The 18,663-nt window shown below is 44.4% G+C and overlaps 1 protein-coding gene across 2 annotated transcripts in view; it reads right to left on the bottom strand.

Annotated features, from left to right (window-relative positions):
* Positions 1-18,347, bottom strand: part of iqsec1a (IQ motif and Sec7 domain ArfGEF 1a) — a 468,491-nt gene extending 450,144 nt beyond the window's left edge. For both annotated transcript variants that reach the window (XM_078209674.1, XM_078209681.1), the window contains exon 1: positions 17,880-18,347. In XM_078209674.1, the coding sequence (XP_078065800.1) occupies positions 17,880-18,133 (254 nt within the window). In that variant the 5' untranslated portion in view covers positions 18,134-18,347. The remainder of the gene's footprint in view (positions 1-17,879) is intronic.
* Positions 18,348-18,663: the final 316 nt, after the last annotated feature.

The following is an 18,663-nucleotide window of genomic DNA, read 5'->3' as shown; positions in this document are numbered from 1 at the left end:
TCCTACAGTGCAGAAGGAGGCCATTCAGCCCATCGAGTCTGCATCAATCATAATCCCATCCAGGCCCCATCCCTACAACCCCATGCATTTACCCTAGTTAGTCCCCCCAATACTAAGGGGCAATTTAGCATGGCCAATCCACCTAACCCGCACATCTTTGGACTGTGGGAGGAAACCGAAGCACCCAGAGGAAACCCACACACACACAGGGAGAACATGCAAACTCTGCACAGGCTGCGACCCAAGCCGGGAATCGAACCCAGGTCCCTCGCGTTGTGAGGCAACAGTGCTAACCACTGTTCACTGTTAACCTCATTAACTTCCAGATCCCTGAAAAAGTAAGTTCACGGGAGAATTCTGGTATATAAAGTAATATTCATGCACATTGATGTAGATCAAGAAAAAAAAAAATCTGATTTTGGATTCCAAGTTAGAGCCTGAAATTATCAAGCAGAATGCTGACTTGCAACTCCTTGGTAATTTAGGAGCTATAATTTTCTGGGTTCCCGCAGGGAATTGAGCAGCAGTCTTAAGAACCAGGCTAGCAGCTTTAAAACACCACTATATCCCAGGCTATTCACGCCACGGCTAATGCCATGAGCATCTGCATATCCACGAATAAGCAAACAACAGTCTTGCCTCTAATATCCTACCATTCAGGAGGTACATTTTTGATTTCTTCATCTCAATAAGCGTTCCGAGAAGGAAAGCACTTTCTTTAGCAAGAGAAATTGCGGTTGTGGGAATTAGGGAGATAATTTCAACTCACTTTTGAGGTAAGTTTGAGCTTTTATTCTGTTTCCCCACTTCCTCTTCTGGGTTGCTGAAGCAAAGATATACTGATTGGATGAGGCATTGCCATGGACATGAAAAGAAAAGGCACAATGGTTGGGCATGTTCCTTTTGCCTGCAAAGGACAGATCTCCCGCATAATATGAAAGCAAAAATACTGCGGATGCTGGAATCTGAAACAAAAACAGAAAATGCTGGAAAATCTCAGCAGGTCTGACAGCGCGTGTGGCGAGAGAATAGAGCCAACGTTTCGAGTCTGGATGACCCTACGTCAGAGCTCTCTCATAACCCTTCTTTTGCTCCTTCCTTAGGGCTGCAGGATGACAACAGAATGACAATGTCATGTGCAGCAAAAAAAAGGAAGGGAAAGTCAACTGCATGAAATACACATGTTTAAAGTTACTTTGTGCAGTGGATAGTCAGAAGCTTTGTGCCAGGGTGGAAGAGTCAATTACGAGGGGGCATAAATTTAAGGTGCAAGGGGCAAGGTTTAAAGGAGATGTGCAAGGCACAGTTTCACTCTCACACACACGACTTTTAAGGAGCATCTTGACAATTACACGAAGAGGATGGGAGTAGAGAGATATGGTCCCCAGAAGGGTAGGGGGCTTTAGTTCAAATGGGCAGCATGGTCAGTGCAGGCTAGGAGAGCCAAAGGGCCTGTTCCTGTGCTGCAATTTTCTTTGTTCTTGGAGTTCAAGAAAGAAAAAGACAATTTTTCACTTGTTTTTAGTACAAAAGTTGCTTCTCTCCTGCAGATTTTGTCTTTTGTGAAGCAGATGAAAGATGTGAAGGATTTACAGGATTTATGAATTCCCGGGCAATCAGTAGTCATGTCTTTGTCCTCTGATCCGTCCAACATGTACACTGCACTCAATTGCATTGCGTGGTCACTTTGCCCAACAGATCCTCAATCCCCAATGACCTTGACAGTTTTCAACTGGCAGTAGCTCATCTGATACTTTTTATTGAGCCAGCTAAGTGAGAATACAAGACAATATTCAGCAAAAAACAGTCAAGGCAAACAAAATAAGGCAGCATCTCCCGGTTACAGATGCATCATAGAAAGCATCCTTTCTGGATGCATCACAATTTGGCATGGCTGTGCAAGAAACTACAAAGGGTCATGAACAAAGTCCAGTCCATCACGCAAACCAGCCTCCCATCCACTGACCCTGTCTACACTTCCCACTGCCTCGGAAAAGCATCCAGCATAATCAAGGACCCCACGCACCCAGTTAAACTCTGTTCCACCGGGAAAAAGATACAAAAGCCTGAGTCACGTAACAACCGACTGAAGAACAGCTTCTTCCCTGCTGCCATCAGACTTTTGAATGGACCTACCTTATATCAAGCTGATTTTTTTTTACACCCTATGACTGTGAGACTGCATTCTGCACCCCCTCCTTCTCTATGAATGGCATGCTTTGCATAGCGCACAAGAAGCAATACTTTTCACTATACTAATACGTGATAATAATAAATCAAATCAAAACTTCATACCGCACAATAGCAGCATGTTGCACAAGATGTGATCTTTTTTGTTGCAGAGCAGTCGTGTATTTTCATAGCAAGAGGAGAGCAAAGGAACACTCATTGCTATATATGTTTGAAATATCACAGATACTGATGTTTCCTCAAGAGAAACTATAATCCGATTAATAGCTAAAAGGATAAAAGTTAGAGGGTCAGAGGTGAGAAGCAGGGTGTCCCAAATGAATTACTGAAGCATCTTTGCACAAATAAAAACTAAGGATTGATGACAATTGGAGAAACATTTTTCATATCAGTAAAGCTCTTCCCAAGGAATGAATGGGATTCATTTGAAATGTTAGAATCAGAGAGATTGGCCAGAAGTGTAAAGGAGCATTGGGAGGTCTTAAAATAATTGGGACCGAGACTGTTCTGGTCGTCTTTTGACTGCAGATTCTTCAGGACAAGGAAACAGAGTAAAGATGTTGCCAATTATAAATGACAATTGGGGGCTGTCTTTGACTGCAGGTCCTTTAGGATAAGGAGCCACAGTAAAGATGTTGCCAATTATAAAGGACAATTTGGATTAGATCATTGGAATCAGGATAATTCCAGCATGACTGATTCACAAGCAACAATTATTCCCTTAAAATACTTCCATGCCAATGCGAGACAAATTAGAAATGAAATCACATTCATATGCAGCAATGGGAGAAATAGGCATTCAAAAAATAATCAGTATCTCCTGATGGTGAAACGTAAATCATAGAATCCTACAGTGCAGAAGGCGGCCATTCGGCCCATTGAGTCTGCACCGACCACAATCCCACCCAGACCCTACCCCCATTATCCCACATATTTACCCTAGCTAGTCCCCCTGACACTAAGTGGCAATTTAGTATGGCCAATCCATCTAACTCGCACATCTTTGGACTGTGGGAGGACATCGGAGCACCCGGATCACACAGACACAGAGAGAATGTGCAAACCCCACACAGACAGTGACCCAAGCCGGGAATCAAACCCAGGTCCCTGGTTGTGAGGCAGCAGTGTTAATCACTGTGCCACCCTAAATCAGGTGCCTCAATTTTAATTGAAGGACAATACCAGCTATTGAAAGGACAGAATAGAATAGCATGCTGAGGAATACAGCTCTAATTGTTAGGAAGGATTTGATTCTTTAAAATATTGGTCTGCAAGGAGTAGCTAAAACAAATGGAGTGAAGTCAGCCTGAAATTGGTTATCCATCCAAGGAGAGGGCACTGGTTCAATGAGGAGTGTCAGGGAACATGCCAGGAGCAGGCACCAGGCCTACCTAAAAATAAATCTTGTGAAGCCATACAGAATTCATGTACGTTAGTCAGAACTAAGTGATCCCCCCACAACCAGCAGTCAGGTCAAAGTTCTGCACATCCAGTTGTGAATGAATGATGCTGAACAACTAACTGGAGTTGAAGGCTCCACAAACATCCCCACCCTCACCAATGGGGGAAGACAGCACACCATTACAAATGGCAAGACAGAAGCACTTAAGCCAAAGGTGCAGAGTGGATGAACCCTGCTGAAGCCCCACCATTATGGAGGCCAGCCTTTAGACAATCAATTCATCGCCTCTGTCCATGTTCCCATGCAGCAAGACTTGGACATCAGCTCAAGTTGGAATGTTACATAGCAAATAACATTTGTGCCACACAAGTGGAAGATAATCTCCAATGAGAGAATCTAACCATCTTGTTTGACATTCAATTCAATTGTATTACCATCACTGAATCAACCATTGACCAGAAACCGAACTGGACTAGCCATATAAATAATGCTGCTACAAGAGCAAGTGAGGTGCTTGGAATTCCACAGTGCGTATCTCACCTCCTGACTTCCCAAAGTCTGTCCACCATCTACAAGGCACAAGTCAACAATGTGATGGGAATGCTCTCCACTTGCCTGGACAAGTACAGCTTCAGCAACAGTCAAGAAGCTTGACACCATCCAGGAGAAAGCAGCCTACTTGACTGGCACTCCATCTATCACCTACACATTCACTCCCTTCATTACCAGTGAACAGTGGCAGTACGTACCATTCACAAGATGTACATATTAACTAACAAAGATTCCTTTGACAGCACTTTCCAAATCCATGATCTCTACCACCTAGAAGGACAAAGGCAGCAGGTCGAAGACAGCAGAAAAACCATCACCGTAGTCAGTTTCCCCCACCTCACTTCAGATTCCAGGCTGTGGGCAACAGCTTTTTTAAAAATTTAAACCATGATAAAGCAGTCACTTGGTTCCATTCTCGTCTACCTAATCGTAGCCAGAGAACTGGCTTCACTTCCCAAACTGGTACCTCTGGTGTATCCCAAACATCTATCCTTTCCCCACTCATATTTCTTATCTATTGCTTTACCTTGGTGACATTATCTGAAAGCACAGCATTAGTTTTCACAAGTTAAATCAATGACACACAGATTGCCTCACCATCAGTGCGCTGGATGACGACACTACTGGTGGTAAAAGTATGCAACATCCAATAGTGGATGAGCACACATTTCTTGCAATTTAATATTTGAAAGACTGAAGCTACTGTCTTTGGTCCCCATTCCAAACTTAGTTTCCTAGCTACTGACTCCATCCCCCTCCCTGGCAACCACCTGAACCAGACTGTCTGCAACTTTGGTGTATTATTGAGCTAGAGTTAAGCTTCTGACCATATCTGCGAGATTACTGAAACTGCTTGTTCCTATCTCCACAATATCATCTCCACTTCAGTGCGACAGCAACCCTCATCCATACCTTAGTTAACTTTAGACGACTATTTCAACGTACTCCTAGCTAGCCTCCCACATTCTACACTCTGTAAATTTGGACATCATCCAAAACTCTGTTACTCACACCATCCTATTCACCTATATCCTGTGTACTACTTGACCTGCACTGGATCCCAGTCACACATGACCTGGATGAGGGAGTGGAGGGATGGGTTGGTAAGTTTGCTGACGACACCAAGGTAGGTGGTGTTGTGGATAGTTTGGAGGGATGTCAGAAGTTGCAGCGAGACATAGATAGAATGCAAAACTGGGCGGAGAAGTGGCAGATGGACTTCAACCCGGATAAGTGTGTAGTGATCCATTTTGGCAGATCCAATGGGATGAAGCAGCAGTATAATATGAAGGGTACCATTCTTAGCAGTGTAGAGGATCAGAAGGACCTTGGGGTCCGGGTCCATAGGACTCTTAAATCGGCCTCGCAGGTGGAGGATGCGGTCAAGAAGACGTACGGCGTACTAGCCTTCATTAATCGAGGGATTGAGTTTAGGAGTCGGGAGATAATGCTGCAGCTTTATAGGACCCTGGTTAGACCCCGGTTAGACCCCACTTGGAGTACTGCGCGCAGTTCTGGTCACCTCATTACAGGAAAGATGTTGAAGCCATTGAAAGGGTGCTGAGGAGATTTACAAGGATGTTGCCTGGATTGGGGGGCATGTCTTATGAGGATAGGTTGAGGGAGCTTGGTCTCTTCTCCCTGGAGAGACGAAGGATGAGAGGTGACCTGATAGAGGTTTACAAGATGTTGAGAGATCTGGATAGGGTAGACTCTCAGAGGCTATTTCCAAGGGCTGAAATGGTTGCTACGAGAGGACACAGGTTTAAGGTGCTGGGGGGTAGGTACAGAGGAGATGTCAGGGGTAAGTTTTTCACTCAGAGGGTGGTGGGTGAGTGGAATCGGCTGACGTCGGTGGTGGTGGAGGCAAACTCGTTGGGGTCTTTTAAGAGACTTCTGGATGAGTACATGGGATTTAATGGGATTGAGGGCTATAGATAGGCCTAGAGGTAGGGATATGATCGGCGCAACTTGTGGGCCGAAGGGCCTGTTTGTGCTGTGGCTTTCTATGTTCTATAACACAACTGCTGATTTCAGGAGAATTTTCAACCTGGTTTTTAAATCCTGTGACTTCACACTCCCCCCTTCTCTCCTCCAGGCAACAACCCTCCAAGCTACCCGAGCTTATCTTATTCTGGCCACTTTGAGACAAACCAATTTTAGTTGATCTATGATTCGTGATCAGGCCTTTTAACATGAAGCTCGGGAATTCTCTCCCTACACCACTCAGCCTCTCTTCCTTCATGATGCTCCTCAAAACCTACTTCTCGGACCCAGCTTTTAGCAACTGTCCTCACATGGCTCAGTATCTAATTTAACTCCAAGATACTAAATAGTGTCAACAACTAAAACCAAGTTGCTGCGTTGCTCAGTTTTAGTTGGTGTAATTAGGACAAAATTATTTCAAATATAGTACTACAAATCACAAAAATCAATCCTGCACTTAAATTTTGTTTCATACAATACAGCATTAGAATTCCAAACCCGATTACCTAATCTCACAACCTTGTGGAGCCAAACAATAAAAGTGAACTGAGTATTTTTATTCAGGATCCTATTCACGCTCATGAGCAGCAGGGTTGACAGTTATGAAAGCAGTTTACTTGTCATTTTTACTCATCTTTTTACCATCATAAAGCCATTTTTTATTTCATTTAATGCCTACAGTTCAGCACGTTTGATTTTATCAAGTTTTTCGAACGATTCATTTCTGCTTGTGAGCGCTTGATGCTATTCTCCATTTAAGATGCCCGATTTGATATTGACTCCAAAACAAGACTCAAACAATCTTCAGTTCACCAACCATCAACACTGCTGTCATTTCCAGGAAGGCACAGTTCCCCACTGAGAGAATTGAACCATGCCATGATCTGGGTTATTAAGCAAACTAGAAACACGGTATCACCCATCAAAACTTGAGATTTAGTGACACTCTTATTTTAGAAAGATCTCGAGAGAAAAAGTAAAAATTGGTTGTCACATATAACCCTCAAGTACTCGAAGTAGGAGGAGATTACATTAACAACAAACCAAAACCATTTAAAAATTATATCCATGTACTAATGCAGCTGGTTTGTAATCATTTTGTAGAATGTACAGACTGCTGATAAAACCCAATGCAACAGTGATTTATAATTTAAACAATCAATCTCAGTGTCCATCAACTCAGGAAAATTATTTTCTACTATATACATTTTAGATTTTTCAGTCTTTTCTCCTCTCAAGGAAAACAAAAATTGGGGAACAAAGTTATATCTAAGGCTTGTAGCTTGATGAAATGTGTGCTCACGCAAGTTTTATAAAACATGCCAACACCAAAGGTAGTTCAATGCTAATGAACAAGTTTTGGTATTCCCTGAAACCTGCAAACAATTAACCCCATTAACCCATCTAAGTAATGACTGAGCATTTGTTTGGGGAGTGGGGGGGTTCTTTGCCCAGCATCATCAGAAAAGGTCCTGCCTTGAGCTGTGCACATGGAGATAAAGAGGCAAAGACAATAAATCCAGTTAAAAAAGCTGCAAGGACAGTCTGGTCCATAGACTATAAGATGGTTTAAATAGCCACAGGAATCCACCCCAATATGCGGAAGTGCAACATGTTATTATTTTGCCTCATAATGCACATCAAATGCTGTACTGTGGAATTCAAACACAACCATTTCTCTATGTGTGTTTGCTGTTCTCAAAATGACATAGGTGTTTTTGTCATTTCATGTACTTTCTCAGACTGCTTTCAAAAAGACTGAAGCAACAAACTGGAGGGCACATGTGAAAGATGTGTCAGGGACTTGCATGTCAAGATGAATGCGTTGTTACATCATTTGATTTACACCATGATACAAGCAGATACAGGACAACAATCAATTCCGGAATGTGCAAAAAGTGTTTGTCATGAAGATATTAGAATAGGTGACCAAAACTTGGTTAAAGGTACAGATTTTAAAGAGGAGTCTTAAAAATGTTGGTGACAGAGGTGAAGAAGCAGAGGTTTAGAGAGAGATCTATGCTGCTAAAGGCACAGCTGCCACTGATGAAGGGAAAGAGGTGGATGATGCGCGAGAAATCAGTCGGAAGAATGTAGATTTCTTAAATGGTTGTAAGGGATGACATAGATAGCAAGGAATGAGACAATGCAAGAATCTGAACACAAGGATGAAAACTTCAAAATGAAGGGGCTGGTGGGCAGAAGCCAACTTAAGTCCATGAGCAGGACATAATGTGGTACTTGATCAAACAGATCAGTTTTCCCCAGACAGTGGCGTGGCTACTCAACCAAGGTTGATCCAACAACATTTTAAAAAAATCTCCCTTGCAGTTTGTTCTTCCAGGGACTTACCCTGCCCCCTCCAGCGACTGTAGTCAGATTTATTCTCACCACCAGCGTTATAGTGCAAGGTATCACGTCGAGGAAGCCTTGAATCACAACAGCGATTTATTGAAGGAAAGATAAAACTATATACACAACAAAGCTCAATGTAGGTACAGGTCTAGTTCCACTGACTCCCTGTCTCACGCTATAGGTCCCTTCCTGACAAGACCCATGCCCTAACAACCGATATGTGCCAGTTCAATTGCTTCCTCCTGATAGACCCCAGGAGGGTCCCGAGACCCACAGACCACACTTGAAGAGGTCAAGCTACCACAGATATGGACAGATATTTGAATGAGCTTGACTTTAATGAGGATGAAAGAATTTGGGGGTGGGGATGTAGCCAGGAGAACACTGGAATAGTCATGCATTATGGAAAGCATAGATTAATGTTTTCAGCAGAAGTAGAAGCAGACAGTCTTTGTGATGGAGGGGGATTGGCTGCAGAGGTTTAGCTTGGTCAAGTAATAAGCCATAGTTGCGATAGTCACTAATAAATCTAATAAAGATGACAAAGATCTTCAAACACCATAAATAGGCCCAATGTTACTGAGATGAGGATTCTTGGGAGCTTTGAATGAGTTCCAGATTACTGCAGAGAGAGGCATTTAAGTAACAATGGAGCATATCCCAAGATATGGAACAAGAGAACGGTGTTGGAATCCGTAGCCATTACAAACCGAGACCTGTACAAGGGAACATGGTGAAAGCATGGGGTAGGAGCCAAGTATAAATCAATCTGTATTTACAAACTCCAACCATGGATTGCCCTTCAAAGTTTACAAACCATATAAACACAAAAGTTGAGCTTCACAAAAATTAAAGATCCAATGCTTGACCTGGATTTGGCAGCTAAAAGGTCATTAACCCATATTTGAAAAAAGTCTCAACTAAGCATGGTTCTAAAGAAATAAAAGGTGGAGGTAATGAGATTAGACAAGAGGGGAAAACATACTTGATCGAATCCTAACCAACTTTCCTGCCACAGGTACAGATGCATCTGCCCATCACAGTATTGGTAGGTGTGACCACCATGCTCGGCGAGATAAATTTCAAACAGATCTAGCAACTCAAGGCTGGGCAACCACGAGGTGCTGTGGGCCCTCGGCAGCAGTAGAATTGTACTCAACCACAACTTTATCATGGCGTGGCATATTCCCCACCCTCCCATTACCGCCAAGCCAGAGTATCAGCCCCAAGTCAACGAGTGCAGAAGAGGGCATGCCAGGAGCAGCACCAGGCATAACTAAAAATAGGGTGCCAATCTGGTGAAACCACAACACAAAACTACTTGTGTGCCAAGCAGCAAGTGATAGAGTTAAGCAATTGCACAACTAACAAATCAGATCTAAGCTCTGTCGTCCTGCCACATCCAGTCATGAATGGCAGTGGACAATTAAACAACCCACTGGAGGAGGCTGCTCCACAAACATCCCCATCTGCAATGATGGGACAGCCCAGCAAAATTGTTGCAAACGCAATGTTAAATGAACCCTCCAGGGTTCAGGTGCCAGTGTTCAGCCAATTTGATTCACTCCATGTGATATTAAAGGCTGAAGGCACTGGACACTGCAAAGGCTTTGAGCCCTGACAACATTCCTGCAAAAGTACTGAAGACGTGCTTCAGAACTTGCCATGTCCCTAGCCAAGCTGTTGCAGCTTATCTACAACACTGGCATTTACCCAGCAATGTGGAAAATCATCCAGGTATGTCCTGTATTAAAAAAGCAGGAAAAAGCAGGACAAATCCAACCTAGCTAATTACTGCTCCATTAGTCTACTCTCAATCATCAGTAAAGTGATGGAAGGCGTCATCAACAATGCTATTTTTTTAAAAAGTGCTATCAAGCAACAAATGCTTTGCAATAGCCTACTTGCTGATATTCAGTTTGGGTTCCACCAGGGTCATTCAGCTCTTGACCTCATTACAGCTTTGGTTTAAACATGGACAAAAAAGAGCTGAACTCCAGAGGTGAGGTGAGAGTGATAGCCCTTGATGTCAAGGCAGCATTTTACCAAGTGTGGCATCAAGGAGCCCTAGCAAAACTAGAGCCAACGAGAATCAGGGGGAAACTGTCTGCTGATTCAAGTCAGACCTGGCACAAAGGAAGATAGTTGTAGTTTTTGGGAGGTCAATCATTATCTCAGCTCCAGGACATCACTGCAGAGGTTCCTCAGAATAGTGTCCTAGGTCCAACCATTTTCAACTGTGTCTTCCATCATAAGTCAGAAATGGGGATGTTTGCACAATGTTTAGTATTATTCGCAACTCCTCAAATTCTGACGCAGTCCATGCCCAAACGCAGCAAGACCTGGACACTATCCAGACTTGAGCTGACAAATAGCAAGTAACATGTACGCCACACAAATGCCACGCAATGACCATCTCCAACAAGATAATCTAACCATCGCCTTTTAACATTAAATAGGATTACTGTTGCTGAATCCCCACCATCAACATCCTGTGGGCTACTATTGACTAGAAACTGATCTGGACTAGCCACATAATTACTCTGGCTACAAGAACAGGTTAAAGGCTAGGAATCGTTCTGACTCCCTAAAGCCTGTCCACTACAAGGCACAAGTCAGGAGTGTGATGGAATACTCTCCACTTGCCTGGATGAATGCAGTTTCAACAACACTCAAGAAAATTGGCACCATCTAGGACAAAGCAGCCTGCTTGAATTGCACCCCATCCACAAACATTCACTTCCTCCACCATTGATAAACATTGGCAACATGATGTACCATCCAGTGGATGCACTGCAGAAATTCACCAAGTCTTCTTAGACAACACCTTCCAAACTGCCTAAGGCAGCAGACACATGGGAACAGCGCCACCTGGAAGTTTGTCTCCAAGCTACTCACCATCCTGACTTGAAAACATATCACTGTTCCTTCACTTGTCGCTGGGTCAAAATCCTGCCCTAACAGCACTAAGGGTATACCTACACCACATGGCCTGCAATGGTTCAAGAAAGCAGCTCATCACCAAGGATAATTAGGAGATGGGCAATAAATGTTGACCTGGCCTATGATACCTACGTCCTATAAAGGATTTTTAAATAAAGCAACACCAGACCAAAGGCAACCTGACTTCCCATGAAACTAAACGCTATCTCCCTGCACCTTATGTATTGACTTTCTCCTCAACAAAAAAGCAAAAGATTTAATATCTCAGATCGCAACTTACATGAGTCAGACATATTCAAGGAAATACAATACAGAAATTATCTTAGTTAAGGATTACTTTTCAGTTGCTTATCTTCCCTTCTTTTAAAACATGCTGGCTCTTCTCAAAGTCATCTTTCAAAACTCAAGCGTTCCAACGAAAGCTACAAAAGATGCAGTTGATAAATGGTATGTCTTTATTAGTTCCCAAAATCTGATTTAAGAATCAGTAATATAACAAAACCTTGTGTTCAGTTCGCTCTCCCAGTCATTTAACACTTATAAAGGATTGCTTAGCTTTGTGATATTCTTTTCCCCTCAGCAAAGGTCAAAATGTGCTTCCACGATATTAACTGGCATCACATCCCAACACATGCAGTTTCAGATACCAAAGAGTATAAACTCAATCTGTTTTCCTTTTAGTTAGTTTCATTCCTCCCCCTTACCTTGACTGGATATAGTACCGAAACAAATGTTTCACTGCAGAAGATATACAGCAAGCTACTACCAAAATATGGGTGCGTGAAGGACGCAGGTAAAAGGCAAAGCATGCATGACTCGTGTTCAATCTTAATCAGAAGGTCTCGTGTAGTAAGCCAGCCAGAAAATTGCCTGGGATTGTACTGAACACCACAATGTTTTTCTGGGCCAAGACGATTGAGTGGAGAAATGGGACAGCCTGGGCCGATTTAAATAACAGGAAAGGTCTCGTACCTGATCACGTTAACTGTTTCACCCTCCTCTCCACAGATGCTGAAAATCCTGAAATGTCCAGCACCTGCAGTATTTTAGCTTTTACTGAGCTGGTTAAAGCGCTGGCTGATTGGACCAAATGGAAAGGTTAACTCTGCTTTCTCTCCCTACCGAAGCTGCCAGACCTGCTGAGATTTCCAGCATTCTCTGTTCTTGTTTTAGATTCCAGCATCCGCAGCTTATTGGAGGGATTTTTGGATGAGAAAAAAAGGACCATGTTACTGTATTTACAATACCACTTTAAGGCAGCACATTAGCACAATGGTTAGCACTACTGCCTCAGTGCCAGGGACCCGGGTTCAATTCTGGCCTTGGGTGACTTGTCTGTGTGGAGTTTGCATGTTCTCCCCGTGTCTGCATGGGTTTCCTCTGGGTTCTCCGGTTTCCTCCCACAGTCCAAAGATGTGCAGGTTAGGTTGATTGGCAATGCCAAATTGCTCCTTAGTGGCAGGGGAATCAGCAAGGTAAATACGTGGGGTAATAAGTGGGATTGTTGTCGGTACAGTCTCGATGGGCTGAAAGGCCTCCTCCTCAGTGTAGGGATTCAATGAAGTTTACTTATTAGTGTCACAAGTAGGCTTACATTAACACTGTAATGAATTTACTGTCGAAGTCCTCTAGTCGCCACACTCCGGCGCCTGTTTGGGTACAATGAAGGAGAATTTAGCATGGCCATACACGTCTTTGGTGGAGTTTGGTGGAGATTTTTGAGGAAGTGACAAAAACGGTTGACGAAGGAAGGGCCGTGGATGTCGTCTATATGGATTTCAGTAAGGCATTTGACAAAGTCCCACATGGCAGGTTGGTTAAGAAGGTTAAGGCTCATGGGATACAAGGAGAAGTGGCTAGATGGGTGGAGAACTGGCTAGGCCATAGGAGAGACAGAGGGTAGTGGTTGAAGGGTCTTTTTCCGGCTGGAGGTCTGTGACCAGTGGTGTTCCGCAGGGCTCTGTTCTGGGACCTCTGCTATTTGTGATATATATAAATGATTTGGAAGAAGGTGTAACTGGTGTTATCAGCAAGTTTGCGGATGACACAAAGATGGCTGGACTTGCAGATAGCGATGAGCATTGTCGGGCAATACAGCAGGATATAGATAGGCTGGAAAATTGGGCGGAGAGGCGGCAGATGGAATTTAATCTGGATAAATGCGAAGTGATGCATTTTGGAAGAAATAATGTAGGGAGGAGTTATACAATAAATGACAGAGCCATTAAGAGTATAGAAACACAGAGGGACCGAGGTGTGCAAGTCCACAATTCCTTGAAGGTGGCAACACAGGTGGAGAAGGTGGTGAAGAAGGCATATGGTATGCTTGCCTTTATAGGACGGGGTATAGAGTATAAAAGCTGGAGTCTGATGATTCAGCTGTATAGAATGCTGGTTAGGCCACATTTGGAGTACTGCGTCCAGTTCTGGTCGCCGCACTACCAGAAGGATGTGGAGGTGTTAGAGAGAGTGCAGAGAAGGTTTACCAGGATGTTGCCTGGTATGGAGGGTCTTAGCTACGAAGAGAGATTGGGTAAACTGGGCTTATTCTCCCTGGAAAGACAGAGAATGAGGGGGGATCTAATAGAGGTGTACAAGATTATGAAGGGCATAGAAAGGGTGAACGGTGGGAAGCTTTTTCCCAGATCAGAAGTGACGATCACGTGGGGTCACAGGCTCAAGGTGAGAGGGGCGAAGTATAACTCAGATATCAGAGGGATGTTTTTTTACACAAAGGGTGGTGGGGGCCTGGAATGTGCTGCCAAGTAGGGTGGTGGAGGCAGACACGCTGACATCGTTTAAGACTTACCTGGATAGTCACATGAGCAGCCTGGGAATGGAGGGATACAAACAATTGGTCTAGTTGGACCAAGGAGTGGCACAGGCTTGGAGGGCCGAAGGGCCTGTTTCCTGTGCTGTACTGTTCTTTGTCTTTGGCTTTCGGACTGTGGGAGGAAACCAGAGAACCCGGAGGAAACCCACGCAGACACGGGGGAGACCATGCAGACTCCGCACAGACAGTGACCCAAGCCGGGAATTGAACCTGGATCCCTGACGCTGTGAGGCAGCAGAGCTTAACCACTGTGCCATCTTGCCAATGTCTGAAAAACTAATTGTATCTCCACACAATCCATCCAAACTAATGGCACCTCCACACAATCCAATCTCTGTTAGGTATTGAAGATGAGGTGGAGATGCCGGCATTGGACTGGGGTAAACACAGTAAGAAGTTTAACAACACCAGGTTAAGGTCCAACAGGTTTATTTGGTAGCAAATGCCACTAGCTTTCGGAGCGCTGCCCCTTCATCAGGTGGAGTGGAGAAATGCTCACAAACAGGGCATACAGAGACACAAACTCAATTTATAGAATAATGATTGGAATGCAGTCTTTACAGATAATCAAGTCTTCAAGGTACGAACAATGTGAGTGGAGAGAGCATTAAGCACAGGTTAAAAGATGTGTATTGTCTCCAGACAGGACAGCCAGTGAGATTCTGCAAGTCCAGGCAAGCTGTGGGGGTTACAGATAGTGTGACATGAACCCAAGATCCCGGTTGAGGCCGTCCTCATGTGTGCGGAACCCGGCTATCAGTTTCTGCTCAGCGACTCTGCGCTGTCGTGAAGGCCGCCTTGGAGAACGCTTACCCGAAGATCAGAGGCCGAATGCCCGTGACCGCTGAAGTGTTCCCCAACAGGAAGAGAACAACAGTCTTTACTCTGCATTCCAATCATTATTCTGTAAATTGAGTTTGTGTCTCTGTGTGCCCCGTTTGTGAGCATTTCTCCACTCCACCTGACGAAGGTATTGAAGAGTCAGACAACCGGCAATCTCCTGCTCCAAAGAAAACCACTGGGGGGATGCACAAGCAGCACTGGTGCCAAGCTGAGGGGAAAGGCCAGCAGGAAGACAAGCAGAGGCCGCCTCACGCTGGCCAGCAACGCGCCTGAGCAGCCGCGACACCTTCCCACTCGCTGCCCGAGGGCGGAAAAGAACCCCAGCGGGCAGCGAGCGGGGGAGGGGGGGGGGGGAAGAGTCTCAAAACCAGACCCTGTGACATTAATAATCATGGGGGAGGGGGGGTGGAGAGAGACAATACCAAAAAAGAAAATTAACATCTCCAGCGAATGAAGATCCAATCAATATCAAATCACACTGAAAAATGCAACACTGTAACTCGATACCACAGCAAGACAAGTGATACAATGCATCCAGCCTCTTTCTGCACGAATCAACTCCTTGATGGGAGGGGATATTAAAGCTAACCTTTGCCACAAAGCTGAAGGGATTTTTTTTAAAGTTGAAGATGCCATCATCTCTGCATTGAGGAATCCTGATCCTAACTACTTGGAGTCGGTATATTTTGTCCCCTTTCGTGTCAGCATTTTGCAATGCTCGCTTCAACTTGGCACTCGTGTTACAGTTTAACTGGCGTTTCTCCCCGCTGTCATGTATAGATCTGGCTCTCAGTGCACCAGCGCATGGATGTTTTCCCTCTTGTGCTTATTATACATGTAAAAGCTACCTTTCCTTTCGATTCTGCACACTTGATAAGGCAACCAGCGTTAACATTTTCCCATTTTATTTAATTAAAAGGTTTAGAAGACCAGGCTCACTTTAAAGCAATACAAAGGGCTTTAAAGAGAAATAGGTGTCATTGGGAAATAAGATTCTGAAACAAGGGCTAAAAAAAAACTTCTATTTGCAACATTTGACCATTCAATAAGAGAGTCTAGGTGTGTTTAAACGGGGCAGGGACAGAGACTAAAATCATTCATTCCACTGTAAACCTCCAGCAGTTCTGAGGTCACTGACACCTTGTTATGTTATTCGCCCAAACACAAGCGCAATTCAATCGTGTTATTTACATTTTTTAAAATACGTAAACCTCGAAAGTATTTCATACAAAAATATACAAGGGCACCCTCAACGTCCGGGGGGGGGAGGCAGGCGAGCAAAAGTGTCGGAAAAAAAAGTCAAGGCCATTGTTCCATTTCTGGGAGTTTAGATACTAAATATATCCTGGATTTACGGATTAAGCAAATCGACTTATCGGAATGCCAAAACACCACAGATGTTGCCGGATATCATAACGGTTTCACTGAGGCAGTGTGTTTTTTTTTATTACTTCGCTACTGACAACCTGCATTATTATTCACCCAGGAAAAGTCCACTTAAGAGCCTTAATAAAAGCAAACGAGCAGGGGGACGGAATAGGTTGCACTGATTCAAGTTGTGCTTGGAGACAGATGTACAAGATAGTGGGATAAATAAGGGAGGTCTCGAGAGAGACCGTTTTGGTTCATTTCAGTTTTTTTGGGTGAGGGGGAAGAGAAATGTTTCCCAAACTAGTGGCGACTCTACCCTCCCGACAGAACCTAGACTTTATGGCGTGTCGCATGTGCAAAGCTTATTCCTCTAAATACGCGTTATAGGCTAAAGCAGCCGGGGTAGGAAACGCCGGAGATCTGTCGCTGTTAATGCTGAAGTTAACATCTTATTTTCCCTCTTTAGTCTGCTGTCAGGGGTGGGGGAAAAAGAGTAGGTTGGGTCGCCAAGATTGGACATATCTTAAACGTCAAGTAGAATTTTGACCAGAGTATGTTGAGGGGAGGGAAAGAGGTGGTTATTTTTTGGGAGAAAATATGAATTCCACTTTTCAAAAAAAAACTTCAATTGACATCCAGGAAGTCAAAACCTATGCTGGTCTCCCCTCACATCATAAATCACCATTTAAAAAAGAAGTTTTCCTTGGTGGCAATGATTAAAAGGTCCTGCTTTTTGCGGGCGGGCGGGGGGGGGGGGGGTGTCTCCGGGTGGATGTCTCTGGGTGGACATTACTACCGCGCTGGAGACGCCAGTAAAAAAAATGAATGAAAAACAGCAGCCCTGTAACAAAACGCAGCAGCCTCACTTTCTGCAGCTGCCTCCAAAAATGATAATGAGAGTCAGGAGCAGTAGGCAGTCATATGATTAGCCAGTTCCTGAAATTACTAGAAATGCATCAAAATTACCCCGTTATAGACATATAAAAACCAAAAGAGACTCATCTCTCTCTGGAGACCTTCCTTATTTATCCCACTATCTTGTACATCTGTTCCTAGCACAACTCCAATCAGTGCAACCTATTCCATCCCTGTTCGTTTGCTTTTCCACCCGCTTTGGAATATATTCTTTAAAAAAAACACACAGTTCGCCTTTTTTGCTAACTATTCCTGCAGCATATTAATAGACCCCCCCCCCCCCAAAAAAAACACTTCTTGTTCGTACATCACGAGATGCCTGTACTTCTGGATATACAACTTGTAATCTTAAAACAGCCCCGTTAAAGATGCGCAAAATGTAATCTCAGGTTGGGGATAACGGGTATCTCTCCCCCCCCCCCCCCCCAAAAACACCAGCACTTGGCTAATTCTTTTGGATACACAATCCGGAGTACCGGCGGTTCTTACTTTTCTTGCTTCAAGTCCTCTTTAATTGATGCCAGAGGCGTGTAGTTGGTGCTCTGCAAACGGCAAGTGGCCAAATGCCGCTGGTGTTCCTCTGTGAGAGAGGCATTCTCCTTCCACAGCTCGGCCACTTGCTGCTCCAGCTCACCGATGCGCCTCTTCTGATTTTCCAGCAACTCTTGCTGGGTCTCGATGATTTTATTCAGCTCTTTCAGATATTCCACGGCTCGGTTCGGGTTCTCCGCCGCCCCTTCCATGGCCAGGGCGCGTTTAAAGTCCTTTCTCACTTGTCCGCGGGAAATCACATCAGATCACTCACTCCCTCCCTCCCTCTCCCCCTGCACACTGAGGGTGAAAGCCAAGCTCCCTTTTTCCCCCAGCTGCTTTCCGCCATTGTTTGTTTTTTTTTTGCACTGAGTGAATGAGTGAGTGGCTGGAGATTTGGCCACAGCCGCATGCCGTCCGGCTAAGCTGAATGTTCATCACACGTACCGCCTTCAACGTGCCTTTCACCAGCAAGCTACACTTCATTGAGGGAAACACATTTAAAAGGGCAATCTCCCAGTCTCGCCTCGCATCTTTCAGCCTGTGTGTGTGTGTTGCCACGTCGCTTGTAGAAGGCATAATGTGAGGGCAAGCCAAAGGTGACTGACTGCCATGGGCTAAATCAAACTTCAACGTCGCTCTTAAGTGGGTCCCACCAACTGGTGGGGTTAAGAGCCGAACGGGTTAACCCAGGCGGTTGTGCTGGGTAATGCAATTGCACGGGTGGCAGAGTTGCTGCAAG

The sequence above is a fragment of the Mustelus asterias genome, chromosome 3, assembly GCF_964213995.1.
Source record: "Mustelus asterias chromosome 3, sMusAst1.hap1.1, whole genome shotgun sequence".
In the NCBI taxonomy this organism is placed as follows: domain Eukaryota; kingdom Metazoa; phylum Chordata; class Chondrichthyes; order Carcharhiniformes; family Triakidae; genus Mustelus; species Mustelus asterias.
This window is presented reverse-complemented; position numbering and strand designations above follow the sequence as displayed.